At 44.1% G+C, this 18,214-nt stretch overlaps 1 protein-coding gene across 2 annotated transcripts; it reads left to right on the forward strand.

The window, feature by feature from the left end:
* The first annotated feature begins 455 nt into the window (after positions 1-455).
* ugpa (UTP--glucose-1-phosphate uridylyltransferase) lies at positions 456-18,016 on the forward strand. 2 transcript variants are annotated; one of them, NM_001140286.1, is given in 10 exon segments: positions 456-616; positions 2,728-2,843; positions 7,622-7,729; positions 14,566-14,751; positions 14,960-15,093; positions 15,437-15,734; positions 16,389-16,586; positions 16,851-17,093; positions 17,250-17,354; positions 17,506-18,012. In NM_001140286.1, coding segments are annotated over 9 exon segments (1,479 nt in total). In that variant the 5' UTR covers positions 456-616; positions 2,728-2,744; the 3' UTR covers positions 17,614-18,012.
* The last annotated feature ends 198 nt before the right edge of the window (positions 18,017-18,214 follow it).

Below are 18,214 nucleotides of genomic sequence, written 5' to 3' on the forward strand. Positions count from 1 at the left end.
AAAAAGGCATGGTACCGGGCCCAAAAGCAGAAGGCCTCCACTCAGGGTTGGGGTGTGTTTAGGGACTCTTTGGAGGGGTGGATTAAGGCTCAAAGATGTTTGGGAAAAAAGGCTATTAAAAAGAAAAATACTATCGGAGAAGGTGATTTAGGCTATCTACTGAACAAAGTCATTATTGAATAATACTCCGATTAGTCCGCAGAGTTGCCATCTGAAAGGCATTAGGTAATTTGTAAATAATTTAATTTAAGTGTAAAGCTTTTTATTTTGAAGAAGAGCCTTTGTTAGAACAATAAGAGTTGGAAGAGCTCAGGTCCACCCCCGTGAACAAGATTCTGATTGGGTAAGCGGATTTTCGCATGTTTTGATTGGCCACTGACTCACCAATCGTTTGCCCTCATTAACTGGCCTGGCAAGAAGCCAACTTCGACATTTCCGGCTTTACTTTGGTGTTGCAAGAAGCCTGTCAAAAATAAATATACTCCTCAGGACAGTGAAAATGTACCTTTTAAAGTGTTAATTTGTCACTTGTTTCACAGGCCGAAACCCAGCTCGCTAAAGTAGCCAAGCACCTTGGAGTTCTTTGGTGGATTGATATCAAAATAATTATCGTCAGGTGGGTAGGCAATGCAATGAATTACGTTTGAAACATGTTGCGTGTGATGTAAATGCACGATTAGAGCCTTATAAACTAAACAATTGGCTGCTGGCATGGATATCTTCGTTGCTACCGCTGCTGCAGAATGGCTAACTTGCCCCTGCCACTTCGTCTCCAAATGTACAGTGGCATGTAGCCAAGATAGCGCATCGTGTGGCTAAAGTCAATCCAGGGTCAAATGAATCAATACAAATAATGTATGAACCGTACGCCAGAGTGCTAAACAGCCGCTTATCAACGGCGGGGTAGGACCAACCATGCTATAGAAGGGCTATGATGCTATTCAAGGAACCGCGTTATGGGGAAATGCGGGCAAATCTAACGTCACATTTTGCCCACGAATATGTGACGTATGGATCTGACCAGAGCTGCGTGTCCCATAATACATTAACTCCATATTAATTCCTAACTCTCTCGGCTGCATGTTGTGCTAAAGATTTACACGTAGGCACTGTAGCCTACATATATATTCATCGGACATATCAGCTGGCAAGCACTTATCAAATAACGTCATGCGTGTAACTTAGTTCCGTTAGTGAGATATTTAGCGATTGTTCCCTGCTAAGAGGGTTCGTCACTAACTACCACATCCACGAAGTCCAAAACCCCGTCTATTAAAAAAAAAAAAAAAATCTTAATAAAATATGATTTGAAATCTAACCTTAACCACACTGCAAATCTTATGCCTATCCTTAAATTAGCACCAAAAAGCAAAAAAAAAAAATGTTCAGGAATTTTGACGTCGTAGCCTATTTAGACTTTTGTGGTTGTGCTATCTAGTGGAAACCCTAGAGAGGTGGGAGAACTGAGAACAGTGCATTTGCACTGATGAGTGGTGTCTGGTTTACTGATGGATTGATACGTTGTTTCTTGGGACTGCAGTTCATAATTTCTCAAGCGCCAGCGGCTGTCGCTGGTATCTGGTGTCAAGTCATTGATGTTTATCTTTTATTGAATGACGTCTAATCTTTTCTGGCAAATTACTGAAGACTATCGAAGACTATAGGCTAGACTTTTGGGATCTTATTTGGATAAACTTTCTTGCCACATATTTTGTCATATGTCTGTTTTTGAAGGTACGTTTTCTCTACCTGTCTGGTAATGAGTCGGATGGCTACTTTCCTATTGCTATTGATTGCTCTTAACAGTTACCTTTTCCATGACTCTAAGTCACTTTTTGACTTCTCTTAGTTTGGAATGATTTCCACTTTTTGAAAGGCAGTGCATTCTTTTACTTATCTATTTTTCTGATGTCTTGAATTTAGGCTACTGATATACCGAGGATATAGATGTCAACACATCAGTATTATGCAATACTGGGAATTGCCAAATTAGGCTACCAATCTCTTAGTGGGGGATATTTTCATTTTAAGTGATTTGCATGTCAATTGTAACCAGAGCTTGGTTGCTGGTATTTTTATATAATTTTCTTAACGTAATACATCCTGTGTTGAACCACAGTTGACTGGTTCAATAATGGAGGGGCAGGTAGGCTAGCAGCGGTTAGGAACGTAACCACAATGTTGCTGGTTCGAATCCCCGAGCCGACTTGGTGAGAAATCGGTTTGTGCCCTTGAGCAACCCTAATTGCTCCTATAAGTCGCTCTGGACAAGCACGTTTGCTAAATTACTTACATTTTGATAATATTGACCCAATAGGCTTGACTTGTTCACGGTATAATGGATATAGGAAGAAAATGCTAGATGTCCATTAAAATAGATCCAATAAGCCAACACGTGGGTAGACATTTACATGGCATCATATGTAACCATGTTCCATTTCACTTATTGTAAAATAATGTGCTTGCTTGTGAATGACTACAAGCTGCCCTCGCTCATTAGAACACAGGCATGCAGTTGTTTCAAGAAGGCTGAACATCTTTAAACTGACCATTTTCTGTCTTTGATAGTTTTGAATGGTTCCTGCAGAATGAACAAACAAACTCCTTTTTTTTCTCTCTCTCCTTTGGCCTCATACTATTTCATTGTTTTGAATGGTTCAAGCAGACTGCATGATGAAATACCTCCTCTGTTGCTTTTTTTTCTCTCTCTCTCCTTTCTCCCGGCAGATCTCAGCAAGGCCGGGATGGCTGAGTTTCAGGAGAAGCTGCGGCTGCAGCATGAGACCTCCATGCACAAAGAGCTGGAGAAGCTGCTGGCCACAGCCAAGGGGGCTGAGCAGGAGGTGGGCCTGGGGTTTAGGAGTTTGGAGCGAGAGTACCTGGTGCATGTTTGTGGATCTAGGGGGGGTTGTTTTGGAAGAGTGAGGAAATGTCTTACCCTCCCAGAACTCAGTCCAGCAGGGCAACAGGATGGTGAATGACCTGTGTCTCTCTCAATGGGTCAAAGACAGATGCACACACTTCACGATTTCACAACATGGACTCGCTCTTTCTACCTCTTTCTGCTCCTCTCCCCATCTTTTCACCTCCCCACTCTTTGCCCCCTTGTTTACTTTAAGCCCCAGCAGGCTTGCTTTTAAACCCCTTCTCTATATGATGTAGGCCATACATTCCCACAGAAATCATTGTCACTTTTCATCACCACTTGAGCCCTCACCTTACAAAGCATCAGCTATTACCATGCCATCCAACAAGCACAGTGCACAACCCATCAAAACAACCCATTTGACCAGAAACTGGAAAGACAATTCTCCCTGCTTAGCAAACCGTTTGTATGCAGTTAGCATTGCTACTGCTAACTAAAGCATTGGCATGATGGCAAAAGCTTACAAGGTAAGCGTTCTCGCTCTGTAGAGTAAGTGGTTCATTTTTTTATGCTGCTCCTCGTTTCACTTGAAACACAACACATTAAAGTTAGACTGCGGGGGGGAGAAAACGCAATTAAAACCTACTGAGGAGACCGGAGGCTTTAGGAACGAACAGTGAGAGGAGCTAGGTGGGAGTTCTAATGATTACACCAATGGGGGCATTTAGAACACACTGAACCGTAACGTACATGAAAGCCATTAAGCAAATGTCAGAAAGGAGGGTTGCGGGCAGAATGCTTTGATTATAGGGAGTGGGCAGGAGAGGAGGAAAGTCTACGCTTCGCCAAACAGACTGCATCAACAGACTAGAGAAATAATGATGCACATCATTTGTAATAGAAATATTGAGTTCAGATGTAGCCTATATGACACATCAAAAAGTTTTTAACTGTGGATGCCATTATAGGATTGGTGAGGAAATGTAAATAGTCCGGTGGCCATTTTATTAATTGTTCAGCAGTCTTATGGCTTGGGGGTAGATGCTGTGAAAACCTCTACAGGACCGGTGGGTCTCCCGCGGGATGGTTGAGCTAACATAGGCTAATGCGATTAGCATGAGGTTGTAAGTAACAAGAACATTTCCCAGGACACAGACATATCTGATATTGACAGAAAGCTTAAATTCGTGTTAATCTAACTGCACTGTCCAATTTACAGTAGCTATTACAGTGAAATAATACCATGCTATTGTTTGAGGAGAGTGCACAGTTATGAACTGAAAGTTATTAATAAACCAATTAGGCACATTTGGGCAGTCTTGATTTAAACATTTTTTAACAGAAATACAATGGTTCATTGGATCAGTCTAAAACTTTGCACATTCACTGCTACCATCTAGTGGCCAAAATCTAAATTGTGCCTAGATTCATATATTGGCCTTTCTCTTGCATTTCAAAGATGATGGTAAAAAAAAGGTAGTTTTTTTCTTTGTATTATCTTTTACCAGATCTAATGTGTTACATTCTCCTACATTCCTTTCACATTTCTACAAACTTCAAAGCGTTTCCTTTCAAATGGTATAAAAAATATGCATATCCTTGCTTCAGGTCCTGAGCTACAGGCAGTTAGATTTGGGTAAGTAATTTTAGGCGAAAATTGAAAAAAAGGGTCTGCTTGCCGTGCGGTAGCAGAGAAAACAGTGTATGACTTGGGTGACTGGAGACTGACAATTTTTGGGGGCTTTCCTCTGACACCGCCTATTATATAGGTACTGGATGGCAGGAAGCTTGGCCCCAGGGATGTACTGGGCTGTATGCACTACCCTCTGTAGCGCCTTACGGTCAGATGCCGAGCAGTTGTCATACCAGGCGGTGATGCAACCAGTCAGGATGCTCTCGACGGTGCAGCTGTAAAACTTTTTGAGGATCTGGGGACCCATGCCAAATCTTTTCAGTCTCCTGAGGGGAGATTATAGTTCGTTGGTGATGTGGACACTAAGGAACCTGAAACTCTCGACCCGCTCCACTACAGCCCCGTCGATGTTAATGGGGGGCCTATTCGGATGCCTTTTCCTGTAGTCCATGATCAGCTCCTTTGTCTTGCTCACTTTGAGGGAGAGGTTGTTGTCCTGGCACCACACTGCCAGGTCTCTGACCACCTCCCTATAGGCTGTCTCATCATTGTCGGTGATCAGGCCTCTACACTGTTGTGTCGTCAGCAAACTTAATGATGGTGTTGGAGTCGTGTTTGGCCACACAGTCGTGGGTGAATGGGGAGTACAGTAGGGGACTAAGTACACACCTCTGAGGGGCCCCAGTGTTGAACGTGTTGTTGCCTACCCTTACCACCTGGGGGCGGCCTGTCAGGAAGTCCAGGATTCAGTTGCAGAGGGAGGTGTTTAGTCCCAGTAAACTTAGTGATGAGCTTCATGGGCACCACGGTGTTGAATGCATTCTCACATAGGTGTTCCTTTTGTCCAGGTGGGAAAGGGCAGTGTGGAGTGTGATTTGAGATTGCGTTATCTGTGGATCTGTTGGGGCGGTATGAGAATTGGAGTGGGTCTAGGGTATCCAGGGAGGATGCTGTTGATGTGAGCCATGACCAGCCTTTCAAAGCACTTCATGGCTGCTGATGTGAGTGCTACCGGGTGGTAATCATTTAGGCAGGTTACCTTTGCTTCCTTGGGCACAGGGACTATGGTGGTCTGCTTGAAACATGTAGGTATTACAGACTCGGTCAGAGAGAGGTTTAAAATGTCAGTGGAGACACTTGCCAGTTGGTCCGTGCATGCTAAGGGTACACGTCCTGGTAATCTGTCTGGCCCCGCGGCGTTGTGAATGTTGACCTGTTTTAAAGGTCTTGCTCACATTGGCTACCCTGAGCGTTATCACACAGTCGTCCAGATTAGCTGGTGCTCTCGTGCATGCTTCCACGTTGCTTGCCTTGAAGCGAGCATTAAAGGCATTTATCTCATCTGGTAGACTCGCGTCACTGGGCAGCTCGCGTCTGGGTTTCCCTTTGTAGTCTGTAATAGTTTTCAAGCCCTGCCACATCCGACGAGCGTCAGAGCCAGTGTAGTAGGATTTACCCCCCCAAAATCGAAAATGATAATTTGCACCAAAGTAGACATCATGCAAAACTACAAATCCCTGCAAGCTCCTGCACGTCATCTCTAGCTGACACCTTTGCTAACAGTTATTGTATCAATTTAAAACTTGCACAAGATATTTCACAGAATTGTAAATTTTTTATGGAATTAGCCAATTTATTCATTACTACATTTAGCTAACATTAGATAATTAATCCAGAGATTTTTACTCTTGCCTCGATTCGGCAGTCTCGTCCAGATCATGTCATTGGTAGTTCTTTATTATAGCCAAATTGGCAGCTAATAAGCGTTTCATTTTTTGGGGGTAAATAGAGGCAAATATATTGATAAAGTCACCTTGTCCTAGAGATTTACACGGTTAATAACACCATGTTCTTGTTTGTCCACTAGGTTTTATGACTCATACTGTGGTACTCTATTCCAGTACAAGCACACCTGATTCAAATGTTTTACTAATCATCAGGCTGACAGGAGATGTTGCTCAAGGAACTCTTCTGGGTCCTCTCATCTTCCTTTCAGTCATTGACAGCGCAGCCCGGGATATCGAAAGTAGGTGGAAATATGTTGATGATCTAAGTCTGGTCCCATGCCCTTTCCGGATCGAGGGCCAGGAGCTCAAAGTGTGTGATAGTGTGAACTTTTTTAGGGCTAATGGTACAGAAAGACTTAGAGTGGGGGCAAGCAGTTTGTAACTATGATAACCGAGAGCAACAGAAAACGTTTTGTCCTTCGCCGCCTTAAAAGGTTCCATGTGCCACAGGAAGACCTGGTTTGCATTTACACCGACTACAGACGCCCCACCCCTACAGACACAGCTCCCTGACCCAGTCTAGTGACCTGTAGCGTATTCAGAAGAGGGTTTGCCGCACCATCCTAGGAGGATAATCCAGTTATACTGAGGCACTTCAGACCCTGTCCCTAACCTGGCTTCATGTAAGACGGACACAACTCTACACTGACTTCGCTGTCAGCCTCCTAAAATCTCTATTCCGAGACTGGCTAACCCCTGACTGAATCACAGTGACAGGCAGGAACACCTGCAGCCAAAACATTTGAGTCATTTAGCAGACGCTCTTATCCAGAGCGACTTACAGTAGTGAATGCATACATTTCATACATTTTTTTATTTTTTCTGTGCTGGCCACCCGTGGGAATCGAACCCACAACCCTGGCGTTGCAAACACCATGCTCTACCAACTGACTATACCAAAGTCTAGTTTACCAATCCCATATTTCTGTTCGTTGATTCATTATTCTCTTTAAGACCACAGGACATTATTGATTTTGATTTTTGTCAACGAAAAATGTTGCTCGTGTCCATTAATATTTGGTATGCTCATGGATTTGTGTTGACTGCTATATGAGTGTAATAAATAAAAAAAATCGCCCCCCAAAAAATCAAGCCCTTTTGTTAGTTGAATCAGGTGTGCTGGTTCTGGAATACATCAAATAAGTGGAGTTGGCTGAAGTTACTAGAGGTTTGGGAGACAGTGATTTAGGCTTTAGTAATGTTACGATTTCAAACGTGTCGGTATTTTATCAAGCTATGTTTTGCGTGTGAATTGGATGCTATAATGTATTCATAATGTGGATGTTGATCATTTGCGTCCATGCAGAGACTGATCCTTGGCACTTTCTGTTTCAGATTTCCAAAAAGGACTTTGAGGGTTTTAAGAACCTCTTCCACAGATTCCTCCAGGTGAAAGGACCCTCTGTGAAATGGGACAAGATTCACAAGCCCCCAGAGGATCTGGTGAGTAGTTAGGTTTTAACCCTGGTTAAAAGCTCAGGCATTCGTTATTTGCATAAGAACTTACAAGACATTGTCATACAGATCAGCCTGTCTAAAAATGGTTCCCTTCCTTACCATTGGAAATCCATTGTTTCTGCAGGTGTAGACCCTCTTGTACAAGGGATTATTTGACCTGTTTCTTTTATTTTTAACAAAGTCTTTGTTGCGTATTTAGTGCTAGTCCACAAACTAGGGTCTCAGAAACACTGTTTTGAGTGTAGCATCTCTGTGTATGTTGGGTGAGATTAGATCTGTAGGCCAAAGCCCTCTTCTACAATGAACATCTGAGCAGATAGATGCCAACGCGGCCCCTTTGAACTGAACATGAGAGCTGTAGAGTTAGTGGCTGTCGTGTGACACTGGCTCTATGGGGGCAGAATGTTGTGGTCCTGTCGTCCTGCAGCATACCAGGGGAGAGTCTGGGACAGAAAGCCAAGTGTTGTGTTTCCTCCACTGGGACGGCAGCCAGGTGCCAGTACACCAACCCCCCCCCCATCCTCTCCCAGCTGACTGGAACATGTGAGGCTCCAGTCAGAGAGGGAGTGTTACAGCTGAAGGGTCACTGGGGCGTGGGCTTTTTCCCGAGTCTAAATGTCTACGAACTTAGCGTTTTGAGTAGTGCTGGTCAAGAGACTGTGCCTATGGTGACAGGAGGTAGACTCCGTTAAAGGAAGGAGGGGGGGGCGTTTCAGGGAGACCTGGGCTGGAACCACTGACCCATAGAACACTTAGGCCACATACAGGAAGGCTACATCCAGTTGGTATATAGATGCACACACTTGTTTGAGTCTGTACATCCCCAAGCTCGTGAAGCCCACAGATTATGAGTACGTAGTAAGGGATGGAAACAAGCACCCCGCACCAACAGAACTGAAACGAGGTAACTAGATCCAAGAACAGAGTGTGTAGCTATGGGCCAAAGCCAGCCAGCTATTTATCACCCGGGTGACATTTCAGTATCTCAGAGCCTGACACCCCCCCCCCCCCCCCCTCTTTCTGAAATAACCCCCGGCTCATAGGTTACCTTATAAATAGACTGACCTCTCCAGCATTCGAAAGCACAGCCTTGAGGGAGCAGGATTCTGGCCTGGAGGATTCTGGCCTGGGGTGGTATTTGGCTTACCCTGCCCCGAACCCACCTCGTGGGTGTGCATGGGTGGGTGTGCAGGCCTATCTGCTCTAGCAGCCTCACTCTAGGACCGTCTTAACACCGTCTTGTTTTTTGGGACGTGGTTCATGGTCACGACCGTAAGGTTAGGATTAAGGAACTTGAAACCGTATCTGGACTCGTTCCCCACTTCTGACAGACACAGGTCACCTTGGAGACCTTGAGTTTGAAATTGTTAAGTTCAAACAACTGTTTTAAGTTCTTATGAGTTCAATCTCATCATGTTGTAGTTCTCCTTGTTATCGACTGAAGCTGTATGGCTCTGAAAGGGTTAATCGTTTACCCTTATGCAACACATCTGCACAATATTGACTTGTGAGTTCATGTACCTAAATTGAGTGAATCTCCCCAAAACAAGTCCATGTAAAGTGTTTTTCTATTATCCGATAGATACGGTCTGCTTCTCTACCAGATTCTCCATTCCCTCCCAGATATGCAATCGCTTCATCGCCAAGGACACACAGTATCTGCAAAACGCAAAGCTTTTGCTCTTAGGTCAATATTGCTTGTTTTGCAGAGATTGACTGTTTGAAGTCCATGGCTGCTAGGAAGCCTGAAAATACACCTTGAGTTTGCGTTCTCAATATTTAGTTGTTCTAATGCTTTGTTGGCTAGCTAAGTGCTTGGAATGAACCCTACATTTTGAGTAGCCTAGTGAATAATAACGGCCCAAGAATGGAACCTTGTGGCACTACAGTATTTATAGGAAGCATTTCAGACATTGTACCATCAACCTGTACACTTTGATTTGATAGTTTTCCACATTCTAAAAGAGATTATTCTGGTTCTTTTCTGTTTCACTTTAGTAAAACTCTAACTTTGCCTTATAATTAAGTGCTATGTTTCACTTCTCTAAATCTAGTCCAGTCTGTTGCCAGATCGGATTGTATTACTTTGGCCCAAACCACATTTTGTTCATGAATAAACTCTGTTAGATCCCCAGAAAACCCATGGATTGTCTCAACCCTTATGAGTTTGAGCGGCTGAAATCCTCTTGAAAGACCACACAGGAAGCCTTGCTCATCACATTTTCTAAAAATCAGTTTCAAATAATGGGTGGTTTCGTCTTTGTAAAGGGAACCACGTAGCTCACAATAAAAGTAACCTCTTTTTGTCGTTGAGAGTAATGGCACTTCACCTCAATAGCCCAGACTTGGGTAAACGCATCTTACTGTGCTGTGTTATGACTGACGATGGAGAATCCACACCTTCAGATGCTGTGTGGTCTTGACTCCAACACAGCCATGAGAGACTATTGTGTGTTGGAAAGGATCCCCCATAAGGTAAGAAACATTGGTATGCCTTCGAGAGCAAAATATTGATGGTGATGGAATTAGTCATTAGAAAATGATTTGGTTACTTCTCTCTTGATCTTTTGAGACTCTTGAGATATCTTGATTAGGGCCTGGAAAGGAAACAAAACACAAAGCATATTTAAATTATTTAGGAAAATGGCCCTAATGTTGGAAACAAACATCATTATGTTGTCCTCAGTCACAAGTATTTATTTTTCAAGCTATAACACACCATATTCTACATACAGCAGGTTTTAAAGGACCAAAGTGCTTGTTCTGTTTCGTGGAAAAAATATCGCAATACTGGTATCTTCCCCAGTGGCGTGTATTCATGGATGCCAAGGGAAGCCAGGCGCACCAAAATGTTTTACCAACATTTCCTTCAATTCGCAAGAGGCTGAATGTATCTCACCAGAGAAAGCATCCGAGCGAGCAAAATAGTGCCCCTCTTGTCTCTGTGTAGACCATCTATCTATCCGATGCTGTCTGGTCAAAAAGAGTATGACATTGTTGCTGCCCGTAGCATTGAATGCAAGGGAAGCAAGCATTTGGCCTCCCTTGATAAAAAAAAAAAAAAAAGAAAGTATAAAATAATAGCCAGTCAGCGAACTCAACTGTGAATGGTCCTGGCGCACCAAAAAGTGTCAAGGGAAGTCAGTTTGGAACTTTCTTCACTCCAATTACATCAAGAGCAATACATCATTGACAGAAACCACTTGAATTGTTGCGTTGTCCTCCAGTGGCTGGCTAGCTAGCTAAAATGGATCCTTTTCTATACTGAACAAAAATATAAACGCAACGTGCCACAATTTTACTGAGTTGCAGTTAATATAAGGAAATCCGTTAATTTAAATAAATAAATTAGGCTCTAATCTATGGATTTTACATGAATGGGCAGGGGCACAGCCATGGGTGGGCCTGGGAGGGCATAAGCTCACCAACTTGGGAGCCAGGACCTGCCAATCAGAAGGGCTTTATTACAGACAGAAATACTCCTCAATTTCATCAGCTGTCCAGATGGCTGGTCTCAGACGATCCTGCAGGTGAAGAAGCCGGATGTGGAGGTCCTGGGCTGGCATGATTATATGTGGTCTGCAGTTGTGAGGCTGGATGGACGTACTGGCAAATCCTCTAAAACGATGTTGGAGGTGGCTTATGGTAGATTAATTAACATTCAATTCCCTGGCAACATCTCTGGTGACATTCCTGCAATCAGCATGCCAATTGCACGCTCCCTCAATACTGGAGAGATCTGTGGCATTTTGTTGTGACACAACTGCACATTTTAGAGTAGCCTTTTCTTGTCCCCAGCACAAGGTGCACGTGTACAACGATCCTGCTGTTTAATCAGCTTCTTGATATGCCACACCTGTCAGGTGGATGGATTATCTTGGCAAAGGATAAATTATCACAAACAGGAATGTAAACAAATTTGTCCACAAAACTTGAGAAGCTTTATGTGCATATGGAAAATGTCTGGAAGGTTTTATTTCATCTAATTAAACATGAGACCAACACTTTACATGTTGCGTTTATATTTCTGTTCGGTGTAAATTAGCCATGGATGGAGATTTGGACTTGTGGTTTTACTTAATTCTCCATACTAGCCAATGATTATAACGCCGATTCTGATCCAACCATAAATTCATACATTGTGCTCCATTTCTATACAACTGTCAGCAACAGATGCGTCTGAAATGGCCGAATCCACTAATTTGAAGGGGTGTCCACATACTTTTGTATCACGGTCGCAAGGCAAATGAACTAACAGGTTATAGAGCAAACAACGCAATTATCACAACACATAGGTTGTAATGACATTTAATCTTGATGTGACTTTCTGACATGAGGTCTTGGATATCGTAGAGTTTGGGCCAGTCTTTGGTAATGTCAAAATGGTGACCAACATGAATATTTAGCCTAAATGTTGTTTGTTACAATATTTGTTTTACTAAAGGTCAGCTATTTAGCTCAGGAGAATCCTTCCTGAAGATTATTTTAGCCTGTATGTCTGAGGGAAGTAGAATGACCCGGCTCTCCAGACTTCTATTCATTTAAAAGGGGCTATAGTTGTGGCGATAATCAGCCTAGTGGTTGAGCTAGAAAAGGGTTTTGAACCCTCTACCACCTAACAACAACTCACGTGAGGTGTTTTCCTAAGGAGTTCCTGTGTCTTACACGTTGCTTTGTGTATTTTCCAATAGTCCATACGCACTGAATACAGTACACACTGTGAAGCAATAATTGGGGTTTGTTGAGAGAAGTGCGTAGTCTGCCTCCGCTGTAGCCTATAGGGCCGGTTTCCCAGACCGTAAGCCTAGTCGTAGACTAGTAAGAAGTAGCCCACCACTACCAATGGTGAATCTCCATTGAACATTTTTTTTAGTACCGGACTAGGCTTTCTCCTAACCTGTCTGGTCCTGGGGAACACTGCTCATAGCATTGGGATATTAAATTATAGGCTAGCTTTGAAAATGGCCTATTGTGGGTGTATCTGTGGGAAGACATTGTCAAGATACTCTGAAGATTCCTTCATGGTCGCACTCTCGTCTCAATGGTTCGTCTCGTGAAAGTGTGAGCAGTAAGGAAGAGGATGAGGCCTGGCTGCCTGTTACCATGCCAACTCTGAAACGGTAGCCTCCCTCCGACGGTGCAGGAAGTGTGTGGAAACGTAGAGCAGGAAGTGTCCTCGCACTCTCCTGCGTCTGCCTATGCATGTGAGGAGGATGGTGATGGGAGGGAGGTAAAGTAAGATGTGTCTGTATGTGAGTTGAAGGCAGTGTAACGGATTGCGTAAAAGGTCTTGAGTGTGACACACACACACACACACACTCTATATTTACTCCTTGTACAACACGAGGACAAAAAGGACATCTGTCATCTTTCCATTTGCCAACAGCGGGGCCAGTAAAGGCCAGAGGGCCTGTTCATTGTCCCCTGGGAATTATTCTAAATGACGAAGTACAGGAAAGGAAATTCAAATGGTTAATTATACCCACAAAGTCTGACTATACCCCATCTAGCTTACTGTATTCAGCTCACAGTAAAACATACCATATTAACAGTTTGCCCTTTTCAATTATGTAGGCTACCGCTGTACCTTGATCTAGGCCTACAACAATTCAAGTTTTTCCTATTGGACAAATGATGTATAAAGTTACTCCAGGCTTTCAGTTACTGCATGTTTAAAAGCTCACCCAGTGTGGTAACACATTAAATGCATTTTCTCTGCTTTTCTCCCACAAGTCATTGCTTTGTATTTCACCCCGATGTGCTGTTAATCAAGCTCAGCTAGCCAATTTTACCCTTTAAAAACGTATTTTAAAATGTGTTTTTCTGTATCAATCCCACGATATGTTGGTTGTAGGCCTGAATGTTTTGTGGGTTTGTTGCATTTTATAGGACAAGTGGGAGCATGGACACAAGCAACACATTGCGATGCCAACGAACGCTTGAATAAATAAGCTCTCTACCTTGACATATGCCTACTGATAGTTCAATGGCTATTTCTGGACCTTCAAGAGGATCCTCTGATCAATGTTTTTCATTTGGCATGAAGATACAGTATGTAATGTTTATACACGAAAAAACGTAGGCCAGATACATAGTTATCAGTGGTAAAGGATGGACGCTGGTGTTAAACACACTTTGCTACAGCCTTTGTGGCTGTCCTTCCTTCGTCCGGGGCGAATTGGGGGGGGTATTTTCTGTAGGGGTGTTTTGTTCTCCCCTCAGTCTCTGTGTGAGGATGTACTTTAGCTCCACCGCTCTGGGTTTTGTCAGCTGTTGCCATGGCTTCACTGAGTAGCACTGTTACATAAGGGGTTTGGAGTGATGCCAGCTCCCCCCATTTCTCTCCAACCCTCCTACGCTCCAAAACAAGAGCAACCCCAATACTGCCCCCAAGCTGTCAACTGCTGAACTGAAGAGCCAACATCAATGGTCACTTTCAGCTTTCACAGGGATTGATATAAAGGGTTTCCCTGTTACCCGGGGCAAGTGAACTGAGCAGTCGGCAAGTTGAGTCTTCTCTGTGGTTACCCCATTGGACAGGTGAATTATTTTATTGAAAACGACCAAACCGCAAAGAATACCTGTAGCCTTAACTGATATTTCTGGACCCTCCATTGTTTAATAGAAAATCCATCAATTTATGTCATTTCTGTGTAACTTACTTACTACTTTGTTAATGGATGAACGTGTGGCCTGCACTGAAGCGTTCTAACATTGCCAGTCTGTGTGTAAACAGCTTTACATTTCTGGGCAAGTGATAATCTTCAGGCTACTCCTAGTATCTGACCTCTGACCTGTACCTCTTTCCCTCCCTGTTGCAGATCCACCCCTATGACAAGATCAAGGCCCAGGTGCTGCCGGACAGCGTGGCGGCCAGCCTCAACAAGCTGGTGGTGGTCAAGCTCAACGGAGGCCTGGGCACCAGCATGGGCTGCAAGGGCCCCAAGAGTGTCATCAGTGTCCGCAATGAGAACACCTTCCTGGACCTCACCGTCCATCAGATAGAGGTAGAGGATACTGTAATCTACCATTTTTGGTTCGAGTGAAAATAACACTTAATAAGTTATCAGAATATTCAGTACGAGCCAGAATGTTAACTAGAGCTAGTTATTGTAGTACTAGATATTCCTATTTCTACATTCAACATCATTTATGATGAAATGACAAACTATTTGGGAGCCAAACTCCCGTCGTAAAAATGCCTCCCCCTCTCAGCACTTAAACAAGACATTCAACGTGGACGTGCCTCTGGTTCTCATGAACTCCTTCAACACAGACGAGGACACCAAGAAGATCCTGCAGAAGTACACACACCACCGGGTGCACATCCACACTTTCAACCAGAGCAGGTAACACACGCCTACAGAAATATACATATGGGTTGTGTTCAGCAGGGCACACTGTTTTAAAGCGTTTTTGCAATGTAAAATCCTAATGAGCATTGCTCTTGGACAAGTTCAGGTACATTCCTGTTTCAAACCATTTTCTCTGTACTGGACATGATCCTGTTCTATTACGATCCTCAACTCTTTCCTGAACATCCTCTCCTTTTTACACCCATCCATCTCTTCTCCATTTCCCTCTCTTCCTCACTTGACAGGTTGTCATTGTAAATAAGAATCAATTCTCATTGACTTACCTGTGTAGATAAAGGTAAATAACATTATTAAAACTCTCCTCCTGCCCCTCTAGATACCCGAGGATCAACAAGGAGTCCCTACTGCCCGTGGCTAAGGACCTGGGGGTGCACGGCGACCACGGCGACGCCTGGTACCCGCCCGGCCACGGCGACATCTACGCCAGCTTTTACAACTCCGGCCTGCTGGACCAGCTGATCGCCGCGGGCAAGGAGTACATCTTTGTGTCCAACATAGACAACCTGGGCGCCACCGTGGACCTGTTCATCCTCAACCACCTGATGACGCAACCCAAAGACAAGCGCTGCGAGTTCATCATGGAGGTCACGGACAAGACCCGCGCAGACGTCAAGGTGAGCAGAGGTTTGTGTGCTAGCTAGAAGCAGGCAAGGTGAGCAGAGGTTTGTGTGCTAGCTAGAAGCAGGCAAGGTTAGCAGAGGTTTGTGTGTTAGCTAGAAGCAGGCAAGGTTAGCAGAGGTTTGTGTGCTAGCTAGAAGCAGGCAAGGTTAGCAGAGGTTTGTGTGCTAGCTAGAAGCAGGCAAGGTTAGCAGAGGTTTGTGTACTAGCTAGAAGCAGGCAAGGTTAGCAGAGGTTTGTGTGCTAGCTAGAAGCAGGCAAGGTTAGCAGAGGTTTGTGTGCTAGCTAGAAGCAGGCAAGGTTAGCAGAGGTTTGTGTGCTAGCTAGAAGCAGGCAAGGTTAGCAGAGGTTTGTGTGCTAGCTAGAAGCAGGCAAGGGGTACTGATGGTTTTATTTTCTCCCTGGTGGTTCATTAAATTGTTAATGTCGCTGATGGTCAGAGTCCTCACCTCGGCAGTATTTGGGGACCTTGGGGCTAAAGATTTAAGACCGTTTAAAAAGAGTGATAAAGGTAGAGGATGAAAAGATCATGATGAAAGTGACTTCCCTACAATTGTATGATCCGTATTGTACCTCAATGTAAAACGGCATACAGCCTTCCATTTCCTGACTGCTCACGGTTCTGCCACGCCTCTCAATCTCCTCCGCAGGGTGGGACACTGATCCAGTACGACGACAAGCTGCGTCTGCTGGAGATAGCCCAGGTGCCCAAAGCCCACGTGGATGAGTTCAAGTCGGTCACCAAGTTCAAGATCTTCAACACCAACAACCTGTGGATCTCCCTGGCCGCCATTAAGAGGCTGCACGAGCAGAACGCCATGGACATGGAGATCATCGTCAACCCCAAGGTGAGAGGACAGATGAAAGGAGAGCCTTAAAATGAAAACTGTCTGGTATCTATCTTCAGTGGGTTTAGTTCATAGCCATGTTTTAGGGTTTCCTTTGAAATTTACTCTTAACCATCCCATTTTATATGAATTCATATTTTTCAGATGGCTGTCAACCATGGCCTGGAGTGACTCAACTACGATTAAATTTGCATCACTTTGTAATAGCCGCCACAAGCTCACTGAACGCTAGCACCAATTACCCTTCAACTACCTCTTCCCCAGACGCTGGACGGTGGTCTGAACGTGATCCAGCTGGAAACAGCGGTGGGCGCTGCTATCAAGGCCTTCGACAACGCCCTGGGCGTCAACGTGCCCCGTAGCCGCTTCCTTCCCGTCAAGACCTCGTCGGACCTGCTGTTGGTCATGTCCAACCTCTACAGCCTGGACGCCGGCTCGCTCACCATGAGCAAGAAGAGGGAATTCCCCTCCACGCCACACGTCAAGCTGGGCAGCTCTTTCACCAAGGTAATGAAAGCAAAATGTAGATTCATGCATTTTGCCGAGTCATTATGGCAGACATTTTGATTTTATATATATTTGTGTGGGTCTTTTTTTATTTATATATTTCATGGTTTGAATATGTTCTTGACACTATATAAAAGTGACCTGTTCTGGTTGCAGGTCCATGACTTCCTGATGAGGTTTGAGAGCATCCCAGACATGCTAGAACTGGATCACCTGACAGTGTCAGGAGACGTCACCTTCGGAAAGAACGTCTCTCTCAAGGTAAAGGCTTCATACCCAAAATGGTACCTCATTCCTATTGCATAGTATTTACTTGGAATACAGAAGATTGATACTGGGCTAGTTTTGCTTGACATCTCTCGATGTTTTGTGTGTTACATTTGTCTACGTCCCCTCACGATCCATTCCACAGGGAACTGTCATCATTATTGCCAATCACGGAGATAGGATTGATATTCCTGCCGGAGCGGTGCTGGAAAACAAGATTGTATCTGGCAACCTGCGCATCCTCGACCACTAAGGCCTTCAGGACACAGACGAGACTCAAGGCCAAGATCAAACTATACCTAGGACTGTTGCAGAGCAAGAAAGACACAGGGTGCCGTTCCACAGTTCAAGGTTATCTGTGATCCACCATTTCAGATAGTCTTTCTTCGTAAGCTGCAGATAGTTTATCGCAATCAGGGTCATTTTAAAATCAGCTTAAAATGGATGGGATGGTTCAGCACACCATGCAAACACAAGGCTTCCGTTGGAAGCGAAAGCTGTTAGAGGGTTCTAAGGCGGCGTTTACACAAGCAGCCCGATTCAGAAATTTTTCCCAATTATTGGCAAAAGAGATCAGAATTGGGCTGCCTGTGTAAACAGCCTCTGTTGCAAATTCTGAGCCAACTAACGTGAATAAAGTGCAGTATGGATTCAAAGTGTCTGTCTTTGATTTTAAAACTAGAAAATCAAAGGTGCGGCCTCAAGTGCACATCAATAGTCTATTGCAGTGCACTACAACCCTAAACTGTTTCTAATAATTATCTAGTTGATAAACTGAATCGGGTTAATTACAACTGGGGTTGGAGCAAAAACCTGCAACAGGGTTGGAGAGCCCTGGTCCTCTCGTAATGAAT

This window comes from Salmo salar, chromosome 12 (assembly GCF_965601325.2).
Source record: "Salmo salar chromosome 12, fSalSal1, whole genome shotgun sequence".
NCBI classification, from domain to species: Eukaryota; Metazoa; Chordata; class Actinopteri; order Salmoniformes; family Salmonidae; genus Salmo; species Salmo salar.